The sequence below is a fragment of the Symsagittifera roscoffensis genome, chromosome 5, assembly GCF_963678635.1.
Source record: "Symsagittifera roscoffensis chromosome 5, txSymRosc1.1, whole genome shotgun sequence".
NCBI classification, from domain to species: domain Eukaryota; kingdom Metazoa; phylum Xenacoelomorpha; order Acoela; family Convolutidae; genus Symsagittifera; species Symsagittifera roscoffensis.
Window position 1 is genome coordinate 18,619,289 of NC_087066.1, and position 15,250 is coordinate 18,634,538.

Consider the following 15,250-nt stretch of genomic DNA (forward strand, 5'->3'; position numbering starts at 1 on the left):
ACTATCCCAACTAGTCTTTTTAACTTCTTGGGCAAGTTTTAAAAATCCTTGAGAAAGTCAGCTTAGTTTTTGGAAAGGTTAATTTACTATCTCAATGAGTTTTCATTAGATCCTAAGGAAGGATGAAAAAAGCCTTGAAATGTTTTTTTATCACCGCGACTGTTTTCTAGAGTACAAGGGATGTTAACAAAAGTTTTTGCGGTGTAAATTTTTTGCAGTGTAAAGTTAAGATCTTCATCAGTTTTTTAAAGTCTTTAGAATGTTAGAAAAAGTTTTGGTGAAGTCTGCTAAAGGTTTGGATGGGTGTTTTAACTATTCCAATGAGTTTTTTTTATAGATCCTTAGGAGGATGACAAAAGCCGTGGATCAATTTTTTTATCACCAGCGACTACTTGCTAGTGCCTTGGGAAGGTTGGTTGGCAAAAGTCTTGAGAGCGTTAAATTGCTATCTCAACGGTTTTTTAGAATCATGGGAATGTTAAAAAGGTTTTAAGAAAGTCAGCTAAAAATTTAGAAAGGTGATGTACTATCCCATCGAGTCTTTTTAGAATCTTGGGCAAGTTTAAAAAAGCCTTGGGAAAGTCGGCTAAGACTTTGGAAATGTTAATCTACCTTCTCAATGAGTTTTACATAGATCCTGAGGAAGTATGGAAAAAGCCTTGAAATGTTTTTTTTTTATCATCGCGACTGTTTTCTAGAGTCCAGGAGATGTCAGCAGAAGTTTTCGCAGTGTAAATCTAAGATCTTCATCAGTTTTCTAAAAAGCCTTGGGAAGGTTAGCAAAAAACCTGAGAGCGTTAAATTGAGTCCTTACAGATTTTTAGAGTCTTGAGAAGGTTAGAAATAGTTTTGGTGAAGTCAGCTAAGACTTTTGGAAAATTTAATTTATCTCAATGAGTTTTCCATAGATCTTGAAGAAGTATGAAAAAAGATTTGAAATGATTTTTGGATCGCTGCGATTGTTTTCTAGAGACCAAAGGATGTTAGCAGAAATTTTAGCAGTGTAAATCTAAGATCTTCATCAGTTTTTTTAAAGAGCCTTGGGAAGGTTGGCAAAAGTCCTGAGAGCGTTAAATTGAGTCCTAACGGTTTCTTAGAGTCTTGAGAACATTAGCAAAAGTTTTGGTGAAGTCAGCTACAGTTTTGGAAGGTTTAATTTACTAACTCAATGAGTTTCCTATAGTTCCTAAGAAAGTTTGGCGAATACCTTTAAAAAAAATTTTCATCACACGACCGAGCTTTTTTAATTTCTTGGGCACGTTTTAAAAAGCCTTCGGAAAGTCAGCTACCACTTTGGAAATGTTAATTTACTATCTCAATGAGTTTTCCATAGACTCTGAGGAAGGATGAAACAAGCCTTGAATTGTTTTTTATCATTGAGACTGTTTTCTAGAGTCCAAGGGATGTTAGCAGAAGTTTTTGTAGTGTAAAATTAGGATCTTCATCAGTTTTTTAAAGAGCCTTGCGAAGGTTGACAAAAGTCCCGAGAGCGTTAAATAGCTATTCAGAAGATTTAGAGTCTTGGAAAGGTTAAAAACTTTTGGGAAAGTCAGCTAAAGTTTTGGAAGAGTAAATTAACTATCCCATTGAGTTTTTGATAGATCCTTAGGACTGATGACAAAAGCCTCTAATTTTTTTTATGACCGCGACTATTTGCTAGAGTCTTCGGAAGGTTGGCGAAAGTCTTGGGAGTGTTAAATTGCTAACTCAACGATTTTTTTCAGTCTTGGGAAGGTTCAAAAGAGTTTAAGAAATTCAGCTAAAGTTTGGAAAGGTTATTTACTATCCCAACTAGTCTTTTTAACTTCTTGGGCAAGTTTTAAAAATCCTTGAGAAAGTCAGCTTAGTTTTTGGAAAGGTTAATTTACTATCTCAATGAGTTTTCATTAGATCCTAAGGAAGGATGAAAAAAGCCTTGAAATGTTTTTTTTATCACCGCGACTGTTTTCTAGAGTACAAGGGATGTTAACAAAAATTTTTGCGGTGTAATTTTTTTGCAGTGTAAAGTTAAGATCTTCATCAGTTTTTTAAAGTCTTTAGAATGTTAGAAAAAGTTTTGGTGAAGTCTGCTAAAGGTTTGGATGGGTGTTTTAACTATTCCAATGAGTTTTTTTTATAGATCCTTAGGAGGATGACAAAAGCCGTGGATCAATTTTTTTATCACCAGCGACTACTTGCTAGTGCCTTGGGAAGGTTGGTTGGCAAAAGTCTTGAGAGCGTTAAATTGCTATCTCAACGGTTTTTTAGAATCATGGGAATGTTAAAAAGGTTTTAAGAAAGTCAGCTAAAGTTTTAGAAAGGTGATGTACTATCCCATCGAGTCTTTTTAGAATCTTGGGCAAGTTTAAAAAAGCCTTGGGAAAGTCGGCTAAGACTTTGGAAATGTTAATCTACCTTCTCAATGAGTTTTACATAGATCCTGAGGAAGTATGGAAAAAGCCTTGAAATGTTTTTTTTTTATCATCGCGACTGTTTTCTAGAGTCCAGGAGATGTCAGCAGAAGTTTTCGCAGTGTAAATCTAAGATCTTCATCAGTTTTCTAAAAAGCCTTGGGACGGTTAGCAAAAAACCTGAGAGCGTTAAATTGAGTCCTTACAGATTTTTAGAGTCTTGAGAAGGTTAGAAATAGTTTTGGTGAAGTCAGCTAAAGCTCTGGAAGGGTTATTTTACTAACGCAATGAGTTTTCTAAAGATATTTAGAAGAGATAACAAAAGCCTTGAAGCGTTTTTTATCATCACAGCGACTGTTTTCTAGAGTACTGGGAAGGTTTTTAACTCTTGACAGTGTATAATTAAGACATACATGGGTTTCCTAAAGAGTCTTCTGAAGATTGGTAAAAGTACTGAGAGCGTTAAATTGCTATCTCAACGATTTTTTTTTATAGTCTTGGGAAAGTCAGCTAAAGTTTTGGAAAGGTTATATACTATCCCAACGAGTCTTTTCAGAATCTCGACTAAGTTTGAAAAAGACTTGGGAAATTAAGCAGAGAATTAGGCTGCGGTAGCAATATAATATCATTTTTAATTTGAATTTTTAATTCATACAATGAACCGAAAAAAGTTATTTGTTTCAATCAGTACAATGATAAAAATCTTGATTTCAGAATTTTCCAACTCAATGTATTTCGCATTTTTTTCAAATGCATAACTAAACAAAAAAAAAGCTTGTGTGATAGTATGAACTCTTTTTTTCCAACCTATGTCGCAAATATTGTTGCGACAAAATAAGTTCATTTTGATCAAATCAGCTATTAAGTACAGCCAATGCTAAGGATAAAAATACAGACTATTATATTACAAATAGCACTTTAGCTTAAAGGTATTTTGATCTGTAGCGTATAGGTTGGGAAGGAGACCCGCAACAAAATAAGAGGGTTCGAACCCGGGCAGGGTCGAATGTTTTTAATGAATTTTTTCGTATACTAGTCAAAATTCGTCCGCTCTATAAATTGGGGCATGTTAGTTAGTAAATTTCTTTTTTTCCAAATTGACTGGTATTGGCTTGCGTCACTTAGCAATTATGCAGACTCATGGTTGGCGTGTGTCACTTTAGTGAGTTTTACTCGTTCAGTTTTTCCCAGTAGCGTCATTGGCCATACTTTTGCTTGTGTATGCGAAGTTCGGTTTAGCCCTGGTGTTTATACATAATTAGGCTCTATGCTTTCCAAATTATCACATGCAAAATTGTGTCTTTTTGTGTGTGGTGATACTTTTTATGCATCGAATTGGCAATTTATAAGCATACATTGCGGCGTTATTGGTGTCTAGTTTTTAGAAATTTTAAGCATCCGTGGTTGAGTCGTAAGTACGTGAGGCTCAAATGTGCTAGGTCGCAGATTTGAGTCCGACACGAAGCCGAGTTGTCGCTAATTAGCTGCTTATTTCTTCTTTTTCTTATTTCTCTTGATAGAGCTGCTTTTTGATCGCGTTCTCGCAAGTGTTTGCGAAGCGCAGCTTCGCCTGTGTACAAATTTACATAGTTCAGACTCTATAGGTCGTTTTGATTTTTTTGTTTTTCAGGAAAATTTTTAAATTTGCTCAATCTTTGATTTGCGGTTTGATTTTTGGTTTCGTTTTAGGTTCTTTTTTTTGTTAAAAGGAAGGCAAAATCCAATATCGAACAGCGAAAGTGTAAAGGTTACGAAAGGTGATCGACTTCTAATTTCGAAAATCAAATTTAGTTATCAGATTTCCCTGCAAAAGAAACAAATTACCTATGGATCCAGGTTTCTCAAATTGGGTTTATTTTATCAAAAAAGTGTCAATCATAAATTTTTTCAGAAATTCATCGACTTTTAAGGCCGCCTTTTTGTTGGAATTCCGAAGTTGAAATTTTCGGAATTCTACTCATCATACTTTTTTTTTGTTTCTTGCCTTTATTGACTCTTTTCCAACTGTCTGTTGACTATGTTCATAAATTGTTTTTTTTTCCTAGAATTCTACTGGAAGATTGTGATTGTTCCGAAGCTACTTCAGATGTTTGGAATTGTGCTGGCTATTCTGGCAGTCACATTAGTGTGGAGCGAGGTCACCTTCTTCAGAAAAGATCCAGTGCTTTCAATTTATGCACTTTTCATTGCAGACTGGTTCGCGCAGGCACATCAGTACTTTCTCATCCAGGTATGCAGGAAGACGCAGTATCTGATGTAGATTTTCAATAAGAATTTTTTAATAATATGATTTTTTACTACTGCCAAAGACTTGAACGATTTGAAATCATTGTCGATTTTTTTTTGGCTGTAGGCTAGGAGATTGAGGGGGGTGATGTGGGGTGGATGGGTGGGTGTTAGGAGATTTGAATCTAATAGCAAGGAGCTCAAAATGCTCACGAAATATGTGTGTGTTTATATATATATTTTTTCGCAAATATGGAAGTCTTGAGTTACATTGTTTAGCTGACGTGTGTGCTGTTGTTGGTGTTCATGTGTGTGACCGTGTACTGGACTGTGTTTCGAGTGAGGTTCTTCAACTACTATTACCTCTCCCCTCACCACCACACGGACGAATACACTCTACTCTTCAGTGGAATGTGAGCATATCAAGTAGAACAATTTCATGCAACATCTTCGCAGAATTTTTTGGCTCCTTTCAAATCCTTCGCCACATCGTGTTCTGCTTTCATAGCTGTGTCAGATGGCAGTAATGTTTAACGCGTGACTCTACCATTTTTTTTACGTTGGTAGAAAAGTACAATTTTAGGGCAAAAAGTTGAAAATGAACATCTTAGTGTGGCGGAAAGTTAGTAATCAAAGTTTGACCTTGAAGTTGGCGTTCAATGCTTTTTGGTAGAAGATTTTTGACCTTTAGTGTCAATTGATCTATTTTGGCTTGAAGCTTCAGTGGAGTAGCAAGGGGATATAGCTCAGTGGTAGAGCATTCGACTGCAGATCGAGAGGTCCTCGGTTCGAACCCGGGTGTCCCCTGTATCTTTTTCGTTATTGTTTCGTTTTTCAGGCTTCTGTGTCGTCTGACACCCTCGATCTGTCTGAACTTCCTGGGGGTGACTCACATGGACAACTCGATCAGTAACGACGCTACTCAGCAGCCATGTTCCTTCACAGAGGTGCGATTAATTTATACTGAGTTATTGCAACCATGGTAAATTCTTGAGCCTACGGTTTTTCTCTTCAGGTGATGGGCCATTTGAGCATAGTGTACTTCATCTCAGATGGGTTCAACATCTACTTCCCCCTGGTGTTGATAGTGCTCTGTCTGGCCACTCTGTTCAATCTTGGATCCCACGTGCTCTCCTTTATCGGGTTCCAGCAGTTCATGGGCGATGGGGAGCTGACTAGTGAACTCATAGACGAGGGACAGCAACTCATCAAGAGAGGCGAGTATCAAATAACGGCTCTTTTCCAGTTCCCCCCTTCAAATTCAATACTGAAAAGTCTATTTAACGTTGTCATAATGCAATGAAATTTGGCGTGGTGAACAAATCGACAATTCTGAACAGATTTTTTCTTCATACTTTACAGCGTAACATCACGCATTTAGCCGTAATAACACGTAAAACTAACATAATACTCGGTATTTTGAAAGGGGGGACTGGAAAAGAGCCCAAATAACTTAGCCTGCTTCATTTTTTAGTTTACTAGCCGGTCAGTTTAAGCCAAAATAGTGGGCTTTAACTGATCGACTAGGGAGAAAATAAACTTGAAACTGAAAAATGAAGCAGAGAGGCTCTGTCGTTTTGGGAAAACGCAATATTTACGGCAATATTAAACGATTTTTTGTTCAGACTTTAAAAATAACGGCCGTAAATGTTCAAAATGTCTAAATTACCGATGCATGAATTTTTTCAGTCTCCTGAAACAGTTGCGTGTACAGGATTTTTTCTAGGGGGCAGTTCTTTGAAAAATGTTTGAAAATGTTGCCCTCTTTGTTCCAATGTCTACCAATTTGATTTTTCGAGCTCCCCTTAACCCCCCATTTTGCTAAAAATTTGAAAGTTTTTGAAAGGTTTTTGAAGCGCTATTTGCTAAATGCTAAAGTAAACGGTTTTTGGCGCGTTTGTCCTTTAATTTTTTGGTATTTTGGCACCAAGCTTGCTTGAGAAAAAAGTGGGTATAGTTGAAAAATATCATGGAAGGACCATTTGGAAAAATTTTGCAACCAGAATTGAGGAGGTAGGCGTTCAGTCCCCGTCATTTGCACGCTGCTGTCCTGAAAAAATGTTATTCTAAGGTCCGTGTGATGCTTGACAAATAAATTGAAGGAAATGAATTTCAGAACACAGAAGAATAGAGCGTGAAAACAGAGGCGAACAGCGGCGTAAAGAATGGGACGAAAGACTAAATAGAGCGGGACGAGACGCCGAGAAATACGCAAGCGGAGCAGGAGGAGCGGGAGGTGACAACGACGACATCGAAGCCAACTTCAATGCTGGCAAACAGCAGTCCTACGCAGGCAGAAGAGGCGGAGGGAGAAATATGCACGCAGAAGCTATGAGAGGTTATGATCCGATTTAGCTCTAGCTTAGTTAGTAGAAACATTGCATGCTAGTTCTCGACTGACATCAAAAACTGTTATTTTGTTACCGATTTGTTCTTCCAAATAGAATATTTTTATTCCGATGCTTTGCTCGTCTAATTTCTTGAATTTGTCTTTAAAAAAGAAACTCGAAAATTTTTATTCCATTGCTTTGCTCATCTAATTTCTTTAATTTGTTTTTAAAAAAGGAATTCGAAAATTTTTATTCCATTGCTTTGCTCATCTAATTTCTTCAATTTGCTTTTAAAAAAGCAACTCGAAAATTTTTATTCCATTGCTTTGCTCATCTAATTTCTTTAATTTGCTTTTAAAAAAGCAACTCGAAAATTTTTATTCCATTGCTTTGACCGTCTAATTTCTTGAATTTGTTTTTAAAAAAGCAACTCGAAAACTTCTATTCCATTACTTTGACCGTCTAATTTCTTGAATTTGTTTTTAAAAAACGAACTCGAAAATTTTTATTCCATTGCTTTGACCGTCTAATTTCTTGAATTTATTTTTTAAAAAGCAACTCGAAAATTTTTATTCCTTTGCTTTGACCGTCTAATTTCTTGAATTTGTTTTTAAAAAGGCAACTCAAAAATTTTTATTCCATTCCTTTGACCGTCTAATTTGTTTAATTTGTTTTTAAAAAGCAACTCGAAAATTTTTATTCCATTGCTTTGACCGTCTAATTTCTTTAATTAGTTTTTAAAAAAGCTACTCGAAATTTTTTTTCCATTGCTTTGCTCTTCTAATTTCTTTAATTTGTTTTTAAAAAAGCAACTCGAAAATTTTTATTCCATTGCTTTGACCATCTAATTGGTTTAATTTGATTTTAAAAAAGCAACTCGAAAATTTTTATTCCATTGTTTTGCTCGTCTAATTTCTTGAATTTGTTTTTAAAAATGCAACTCGAAAATTTTTATTCCATTGCTTTGACCGTCTAGTTTTTTAAAACAAAAAAGCAACTCGAAAATTTTTATTCCATTGCTTTGATCGTCTAATTTCTTTAATTTGTTTTTAAAAAAGCAACTCGAAGGTACTAGCAGCATCTACGAATTGGCCTTCTGTCGTTTTCCCTAATCATCTATTTTTCTTCACTAAAAGAAGCGTGCGACCACGTTGTCCAAATTTTGTGCATGCAACGAATAAATGAATTTTTTTTTGATTTCGTACAATTAGCAAGTAAAATGCCAGCAAATTGAAACCCTCATTTCCAGTTTGATATAATTGTTGACCAATGAATCTTTTTCATAACACACTATTTCCAATCTTATCCCAATCTTTTCATCGATTGGAGACTCGTTATATATTTTGAGCTTGTTGCAATATCAAATTTGTTGCAATAGCAAAGCTCAATGAGATCAGTTCATGTTTTTAAACCAAAGTAGCAAATTTTTTGTATTTTGTTCGCTTTCTTTATTATCGTTTTAGCGTTTTCTACGATACTAAGCTATATCCGCTCTGTTAAGCCCATTTATTGCTTCCTGGTGATTAGTAATTGATTGTTAAGTGCCAATGTAAATTCACTTATATAGGTCGTGTATCAGGAAAATCACGACAAATTTGATTTTTGCCGGTTCGATTTTTGATTCGTTTTTAAGTTAAATGCAAATTCATTTGCTAAACGGAAGGCAAAATTGCGTTCTCCACTTACCAAAGCGCGAATGTTTGCAGTAAAGTTTGCTGTTTAGGTTTTGTGAGCGTTGTGCAATTAATGCAGCAGTAGATAAGCGGTTGAGATAGGTGCTTTTCACCAGGAGACGCGAAGCTTAAACCCCGTAGTCTCCAAAGTTTTGGTTATTTTCAGTTAGTTTTCAGCTCAGTTTTACCGTTTTTGGTTGATCGTGTGTTGAAATACAGCTTTGCGTTTGTTCTCAAATTATTCATCTGCGAGAGAAAATGTACATGTATTTGGTAACAAGACTTTTATTCCCTAAAAATTTTTCTCACAAATCTGTGCTTGCTTTATATAGAACCTCACTTCCTTCGGGCATCCTCTCACTTTGTCCAGTGGTAAAACACAAGATCATTCATAGCATCAGGTTCCGGGCTCGTCGATTTTTATATAAAATGAAATTGAAACATCGTTTTTTCTTCAAAGCATGTTTTTTTTTGCTGTTTAAGCTGTTTAACAATAATTGATAATTGTTTTTTATAGTTTTAAGTTTACAAATTCCGAGTTTGGTTTTATACCATTTTGTTAGTTATTTTTTCACTTAAATAGGTTTGGTTTATGTTATATTGCGTCGTTTCAGGGAAAGAAGAGATTGTTGTGCTGTGTGTATCAGATGATATGGGGCACCTAATTTTTGAAGAATTTAAAAATTGCCGAATTTTTTTGTTATGACCTTTCCGGATCACGTGGCATCTACCTGAGTAATTTGCAAAAACTTTTCCCTGTATCCAGAAAAACAAGTCTAAATTCGAGCGAATAAATGCGAGCGAGTTCTACCTAGTAAAGTTTTACTTATTTGCCAAGTAAAGTTGTGTTTGAAGTTAGTAGCGCCATTTGGAAATTAAAAACCTCAAAAACTCGAAAAATTCCTGCAAAAATTTTGAAAATTTTTCTTTTTGTGTTTTTTTTTATTAGTCATTTTTCGACAATTTTTGACTATGTCTGTCAAATATTCTTATGTTCCATTTTTTCGTTCAGATCTTTTTATCACACCACGCAGAAAAAAAACTACTCCAAGAAAGTTTTTTTTTGTTCTTGGTCGGAACATTCGGTGGTACTGGCACAGTAACCAGCTATCCTTTTTCCATTTTTTTTCTATTTTACTCATTTTCGATGAAATGATTACTGTCTCGTTTTTTTCTCACTTGCTACTGATTTTGGTCTCGTTTTTTTTAACCCAGTAGCTTGCAAATCTAGTTGTAGTAGTTAAAATCTTCAACTTAACCCGCGGAAGAATTTATATAAGTCAAACGAAGCTCTTAGGAAATTGTACAGAATTAACAATGGCATTTAAGTGACCACGTACATAACATGTTAAAGTTATATTTTGTAGAACGTAACTCGATGAGAAATTTACGCAATAAAACATTTGAAGCATTTGGTTGATGGATGATGTTTGGACCCGATATCTCAATGTATTGGTTGACAATATTCCCAGTTTTGTAGAAAAACGATTTCGATGTCAGGACTTAAGAGATTTTGCGGGGTTTCAACTTCAGATGCGAAGAGTGTCTGAGAGTCCGATTTGGTTCCAGGATTTCGCAAAAATCTTCTAAGTTAAAACAATTGGCTCCGAGACGAATACTGATGAAAAATTGTATGTCTTTTTCAATCAATTGGTAAGCTATCGACAGCGTATTTGAAAGGTACAGCAAATCTTGATAATTTTAGCGCCGTAATATGCCGTGGTAAAGCCAGAGTAATTAAACGATTCGAATTGTCTCAACGTTTTTATATCCAGAAACCAAGCGGAATGAGTATATAGCAAGATAGAAATTGCACACACCTGGAAAAGATTAAATTTCACACTAGAAGGGATAATTCGCGGAGTACAGTGCCATTGATAACCGAAAAGTCTTCGCGCCTTCTGTCATTTATTTCTTGCATGATAAACCCATTTTAAATAAGTGGTGACTTTAGTCCTAAGCCAGTACTATGATTGATAATTTGGAGCTCAGTGTTTACCAGAAAAAGGGATGCAGAATTCTTGATCCCGCTTGGTAAAACACCATATTTGGGTATATTAAATCTAAGTCGCCGAAAGTTTGAGGACATCGAAGTCATCCCACAAGTTGGAATAGAGAGGAGTGAGAGATGTATTCAGCTTTGTATCATCAGCGAAACAAAAACAGGCAAAGTTTATCGGCAAATCGAGCATGAAAATGATTAACAGCAAAGATCCAAGTACACTTCCCTGTGGGACTCCACTAGTTACTGGTAGTAGGCTAGATGAACATCCGTTTACTTTAACACACTGCATTCTGCCTTCCAAGTAAGACTGAATCAGATTGAGAAATCTTCGTGAAAACCATTGAAAGCGAGTTTGTTTAGCAATAAAACATGAGACAGAAACAAACGCATTTTGGAAGTAAGGATATAGAATGAGCTGATCGACATCGTCATAATTCAAGTTAACTTTATCAAGAAACATCAGTAATTGGGTGACGAATGAATGACCTTTACTGAATCTTGTAGCTTTTCCTTAAGATTGGCTTGAATCTGCGGGTAAGTGCAATTGAACAGTTTTTTTTCAAAAATTAGGGATAGTCTAGGTAAGATTGAAGTAGGTCGATAATTTTTAACAAATGATCTAGTTTATTTTTTGTGTATCGGGGATATGTGCGCAATTTTCCAAAAAGTAGGCCACGTTCGTAAAGAAATAATATATTTAAATAATAGGTAGACAAAGGATGCTAAAAAGAAGCGTTCTGGTCATGAATTAAGCTCGGCACGTTGTCACAAGCACAGGATCCAGTATCGGGAACTTTTTCCAGAGCCTTGTGTATACCATGAATGTCTAAATCAATATCAATAAGAAAAACAGGGCGATTCAACTGAAGATATATCCAACGGCGAGATCTGAGCGTCATGAAAAACTGAATAAAAATATTTGTTGAAAAACTCAGCTTTGTTCAATTTCTCTGCTTGCGTTGTTTCACTATATTTGCGAACCTCTGCTTCGCTTGTGTAAAATTTATAGCACTCAATTTTGCCGCTCGTTGCTTGTTTCTGCATTGTGCAGCTTTGCTTCTGTGTAATCTCACAAAAGTTTTGGAGCTATGTTTAATGTTGCTGAAAATCTTAAGGATACATAAAAGTTAGCTTCAAATTGGATTTCCATAATTGTGAAGCAATACTTGTTTATTTTTATCCAGCCACTTTTTTCATTGCTTTGATTCTGTTTTCACATATTTTTTCGTATCGCTACTGATGCGAAGATCGGCTTCGCCTCTGTGTCTATTTTTATTTTCTCTCCAGACTCATTTTTTTGTCTCGTGGTTTTTAAGCTCCATTTTGCCTGTGTGCAGCTTTGCCTGTGTATATAAATTGTAGATGTATTTATACCACAAAAATTGCTTAAGTGTATCCTCCCAGTTTGCTGGTTTTCTTCAGCCAGCTTTTAAAATATAGTTTTATATTGATTTTTATTTCAGCCAAATATTCTCGCAACGGACCATCCGGTGCTCCTTCATTCATTATGAGCAAAACTAATCAGAGCAATGGAAACTCGAACGGAACCGCTAACAAACTCGATTCGGCAAGTGACAACTCGGCTACAGATCTGCTAGACGAAGCTTAAACCCCGTAGTCTCCAAAGTTTTGGTTATTTTCAGTTAGTTTTCAGCTCAGTTTTACCGTTTTTGGTTGATCGTGTGTTGAAATACAGCTTTGCGTTTGTTCTCAAATTATTCATCTGCGAGAGAAAATGTACATGTATTTGGTAACAAGACTTTTATTCCCTAAAAATTTTTCTCACAAATCTGTGCTTGCTTTATATAGAACCTCACTTCCTTCGGGCATCCTCTCACTTTGTCCAGTGGTAAAACACAAGATCATTCATAGCATCAGGTTACGGGCTCGTCGATTTTTATATAAAATGAAATTGAAACATCGTTTTTTCTTCAAAGCATGTTTTTTTTGCTGTTTAAGCTGTTTAACAATAATTGATAATTGTTTTTTATAGTTTTAAGTTTACAAATTCCGAGTTTGGTTTTATACCATTTTGTTAGTTATTTTTTCACTTAAATGGGTTTGGTTTATGTTATATTGCGTCGTTTCAGGGAAAGAAGAGATTGTTGTGCTGTGTGTATCAGATGATATGGGGCACCTAATTTTTGAAGAATGACCTTTCCGGATCACGTGGCATCTACCTGAGTAATTTGCAAAAACTTTTCCCTGTATCCAGAAAAACAAGTCTAAATTCGAGCGAATAAATGCGAGCGAGTTCTACCTAGTAAAGTTTTACTTATTTGCCAAGTAAAGTTGTGTTTGAAGTTAGTAGCGCCATTTGGAAATTAAAAACCTCAAAAACTCGAAAAATTCCTGCAAAAATTTTGAAAATTTTTCTTTTTGTGTTTTTTTTATTAGTCATTTTTCGACAATTTTTGACTATGTCTGTCAAATATTCTTATGTTCCATTTTTTCGTTCAGATCTTTTTATCACACCACGCAGAAAAAAAACTACTCCAAGAAAGTTTTTTTTTGTTCTTGGTCGGAACATTCGGTGGTACTGGCACAGTAACCAGCTATCCTTTTTCCATTTTTTTTCTATTTTACTCATTTTCGATGAAATGATTACTGTCTCGTTTTTTTCTCACTTGCTACTGATTTTGGTCTCGTTTTTTTTAACCCAGTAGCTTGCAAATCTAGTTGTAGTAGTTAAAATCTTCAACTTAACCCGCGGAAGAATTTATATAAGTCAAACGAAGCTCTTAGGAAATTGTACAGAATTAACAATGGCATTTAAGTGACCACGTACATAACATGTTAAAGTTATATTTTGTAGAACGTAACTCGATGAGAAATTTACGCAATAAAACATTTGAAGCATTTGGTTGATGGATGATGTTTGGACCCGATATCTCAATGTATTGGTTGACAATATTCCCAGTTTTGTAGAAAAACGATTTCGATGTCAGGACTTAAGAGATTTTGCGGGGTTTCAACTTCAGATGCGAAGAGTGTCTGAGAGTCCGATTTGGTTCCAGGATTTCGCAAAAATCTTCTAAGTTAAAACAATTGGCTCCGAGACGAATACTGATGAAAAATTGTATGTCTTTTTCAATCAATTGGTAAGCTATCGACAGCGTATTTGAAAGGTACAGCAAATCTTGATAATTTTAGCGCCGTAATATGCCGTGGTAAAGCCAGAGTAATTAAACGATTCGAATTGTCTCAACGTTTTTATATCCAGAAACCAAGCGGAATGAGTATATAGCAAGATAGAAATTGCACACACCTGGAAAAGATTAAATTTCACACTAGAAGGGATAATTCGCGGAGTACAGTGCCATTGATAACCGAAAAGTCTTCGCGCCTTCTGTCATTTATTTCTTGCATGATAAACCCATTTTAAATAAGTGGTGACTTTAGTCCTAAGCCAGTACTATGATTGATAATTTGGAGCTCAGTGTTTACCAGAAAAAGGGATGCAGAATTCTTGATCCCGCTTGGTAAAACACCATATTTGGGTATATTAAATCTAAGTCGCCGAAAGTTTGAGGACATCGAAGTCATCCCACAAGTTGGAATAGAGAGGAGTGAGAGATGTATTCAGCTTTGTATCATCAGCGAAACAAAAACAGGCAAAGTTTATCGGCAAATCGAGCATGAAAATGATTAACAGCAAAGATCCAAGTACACTTCCCTGTGGGACTCCACTAGTTACTGGTAGTAGGCTAGATGAACATCCGTTTACTTTAACACACTGCATTCTGCCTTCCAAGTAAGACTGAATCAGATTGAGAAATCTTCGTGAAAACCATTGAAAGCGAGTTTGTTTAGCAATAAAACATGAGACAGAAACAAACGCATTTTGGAAGTAAGGATATAGAATGAGCTGATCGACATCGTCATAATTCAAGTTAACTTTATCAAGAAACATCAGTAATTGGGTGACGAATGAATGACCTTTACTGAATCTTGTAGCTTTTCCTTAAGATTGGCTTGAATCTGCGGGTAAGTGCAATTGAACAGTTTTTTTTCAAAAATTAGGGATAGTCTAGGTAAGATTGAAGTAGGTCGATAATTTTTAACAAATGATCTAGTTTATTTTTTGTGTATCGGGGATATGTGCGCAATTTTCCAAAAAGTAGGCCACGTTCGTAAAGAAATAATATATTTAAATAATAGGTAGACAAAGGATGCTAAAAAGAAGCGTTCTGGTCATGAATTAAGCTCGGCACGTTGTCACAAGCACAGGATCCAGTATCGGGAACTTTTTCCAGAGCCTTGTGTATACCATGAATGTCTAAATCAATATCAATAAGAAAAACAGGGCGATTCAACTGAAGATATATCCAACGGCGAGATCTGAGCGTCATGAAAAACTGAATAAAAATATTTGTTGAAAAACTCAGCTTTGTTCAATTTCTCTGCTTGCGTTGTTTCACTATATTTGCGAACCTCTGCTTCGCTTGTGTAAAATTTATAGCACTCAATTTTGCCGCTCGTTGCTTGTTTCTGCATTGTGCAGCTTTGCTTCTGTGTAATCTCACAAAAGTTTTGGAGCTATGTTTAATGTTGCTGAAAATCTTAAGGATACATAAAAGTTAGCTTCAAATTGGATTTCCATAATTGTGAAGCAATACTTGTTTA

At 35.6% G+C, this 15,250-nt stretch overlaps 1 protein-coding gene and 1 non-coding gene across 2 annotated transcripts in view; both read left to right on the forward strand.

Annotated features, from left to right (window-relative positions):
- LOC134846634 (G-protein coupled receptor-associated protein LMBRD2-like) overlaps positions 1 to 12,233 on the forward strand; it is a 74,719-nt gene extending 62,486 nt beyond the window's left edge. Inside the window, exons 2-7 of the mRNA XM_063864021.1 lie at positions 4,436 to 4,620; positions 4,896 to 5,029; positions 5,455 to 5,563; positions 5,632 to 5,833; positions 6,733 to 6,954; positions 12,088 to 12,233. Coding sequence (XP_063720091.1) covers positions 4,436 to 4,620; positions 4,896 to 5,029; positions 5,455 to 5,563; positions 5,632 to 5,833; positions 6,733 to 6,954; positions 12,088 to 12,233 — 998 coding nt within the window. The remainder of the gene's footprint in view (positions 1 to 4,435; positions 4,621 to 4,895; positions 5,030 to 5,454; positions 5,564 to 5,631; positions 5,834 to 6,732; positions 6,955 to 12,087) is intronic.
- Trnac-gca (transfer RNA cysteine (anticodon GCA)) lies at positions 5,352 to 5,423 on the forward strand. Its single transcript has one exon. It is a non-coding gene; the product is annotated as a tRNA-Cys (tRNA).
- Positions 12,234 to 15,250: the final 3,017 nt, after the last annotated feature.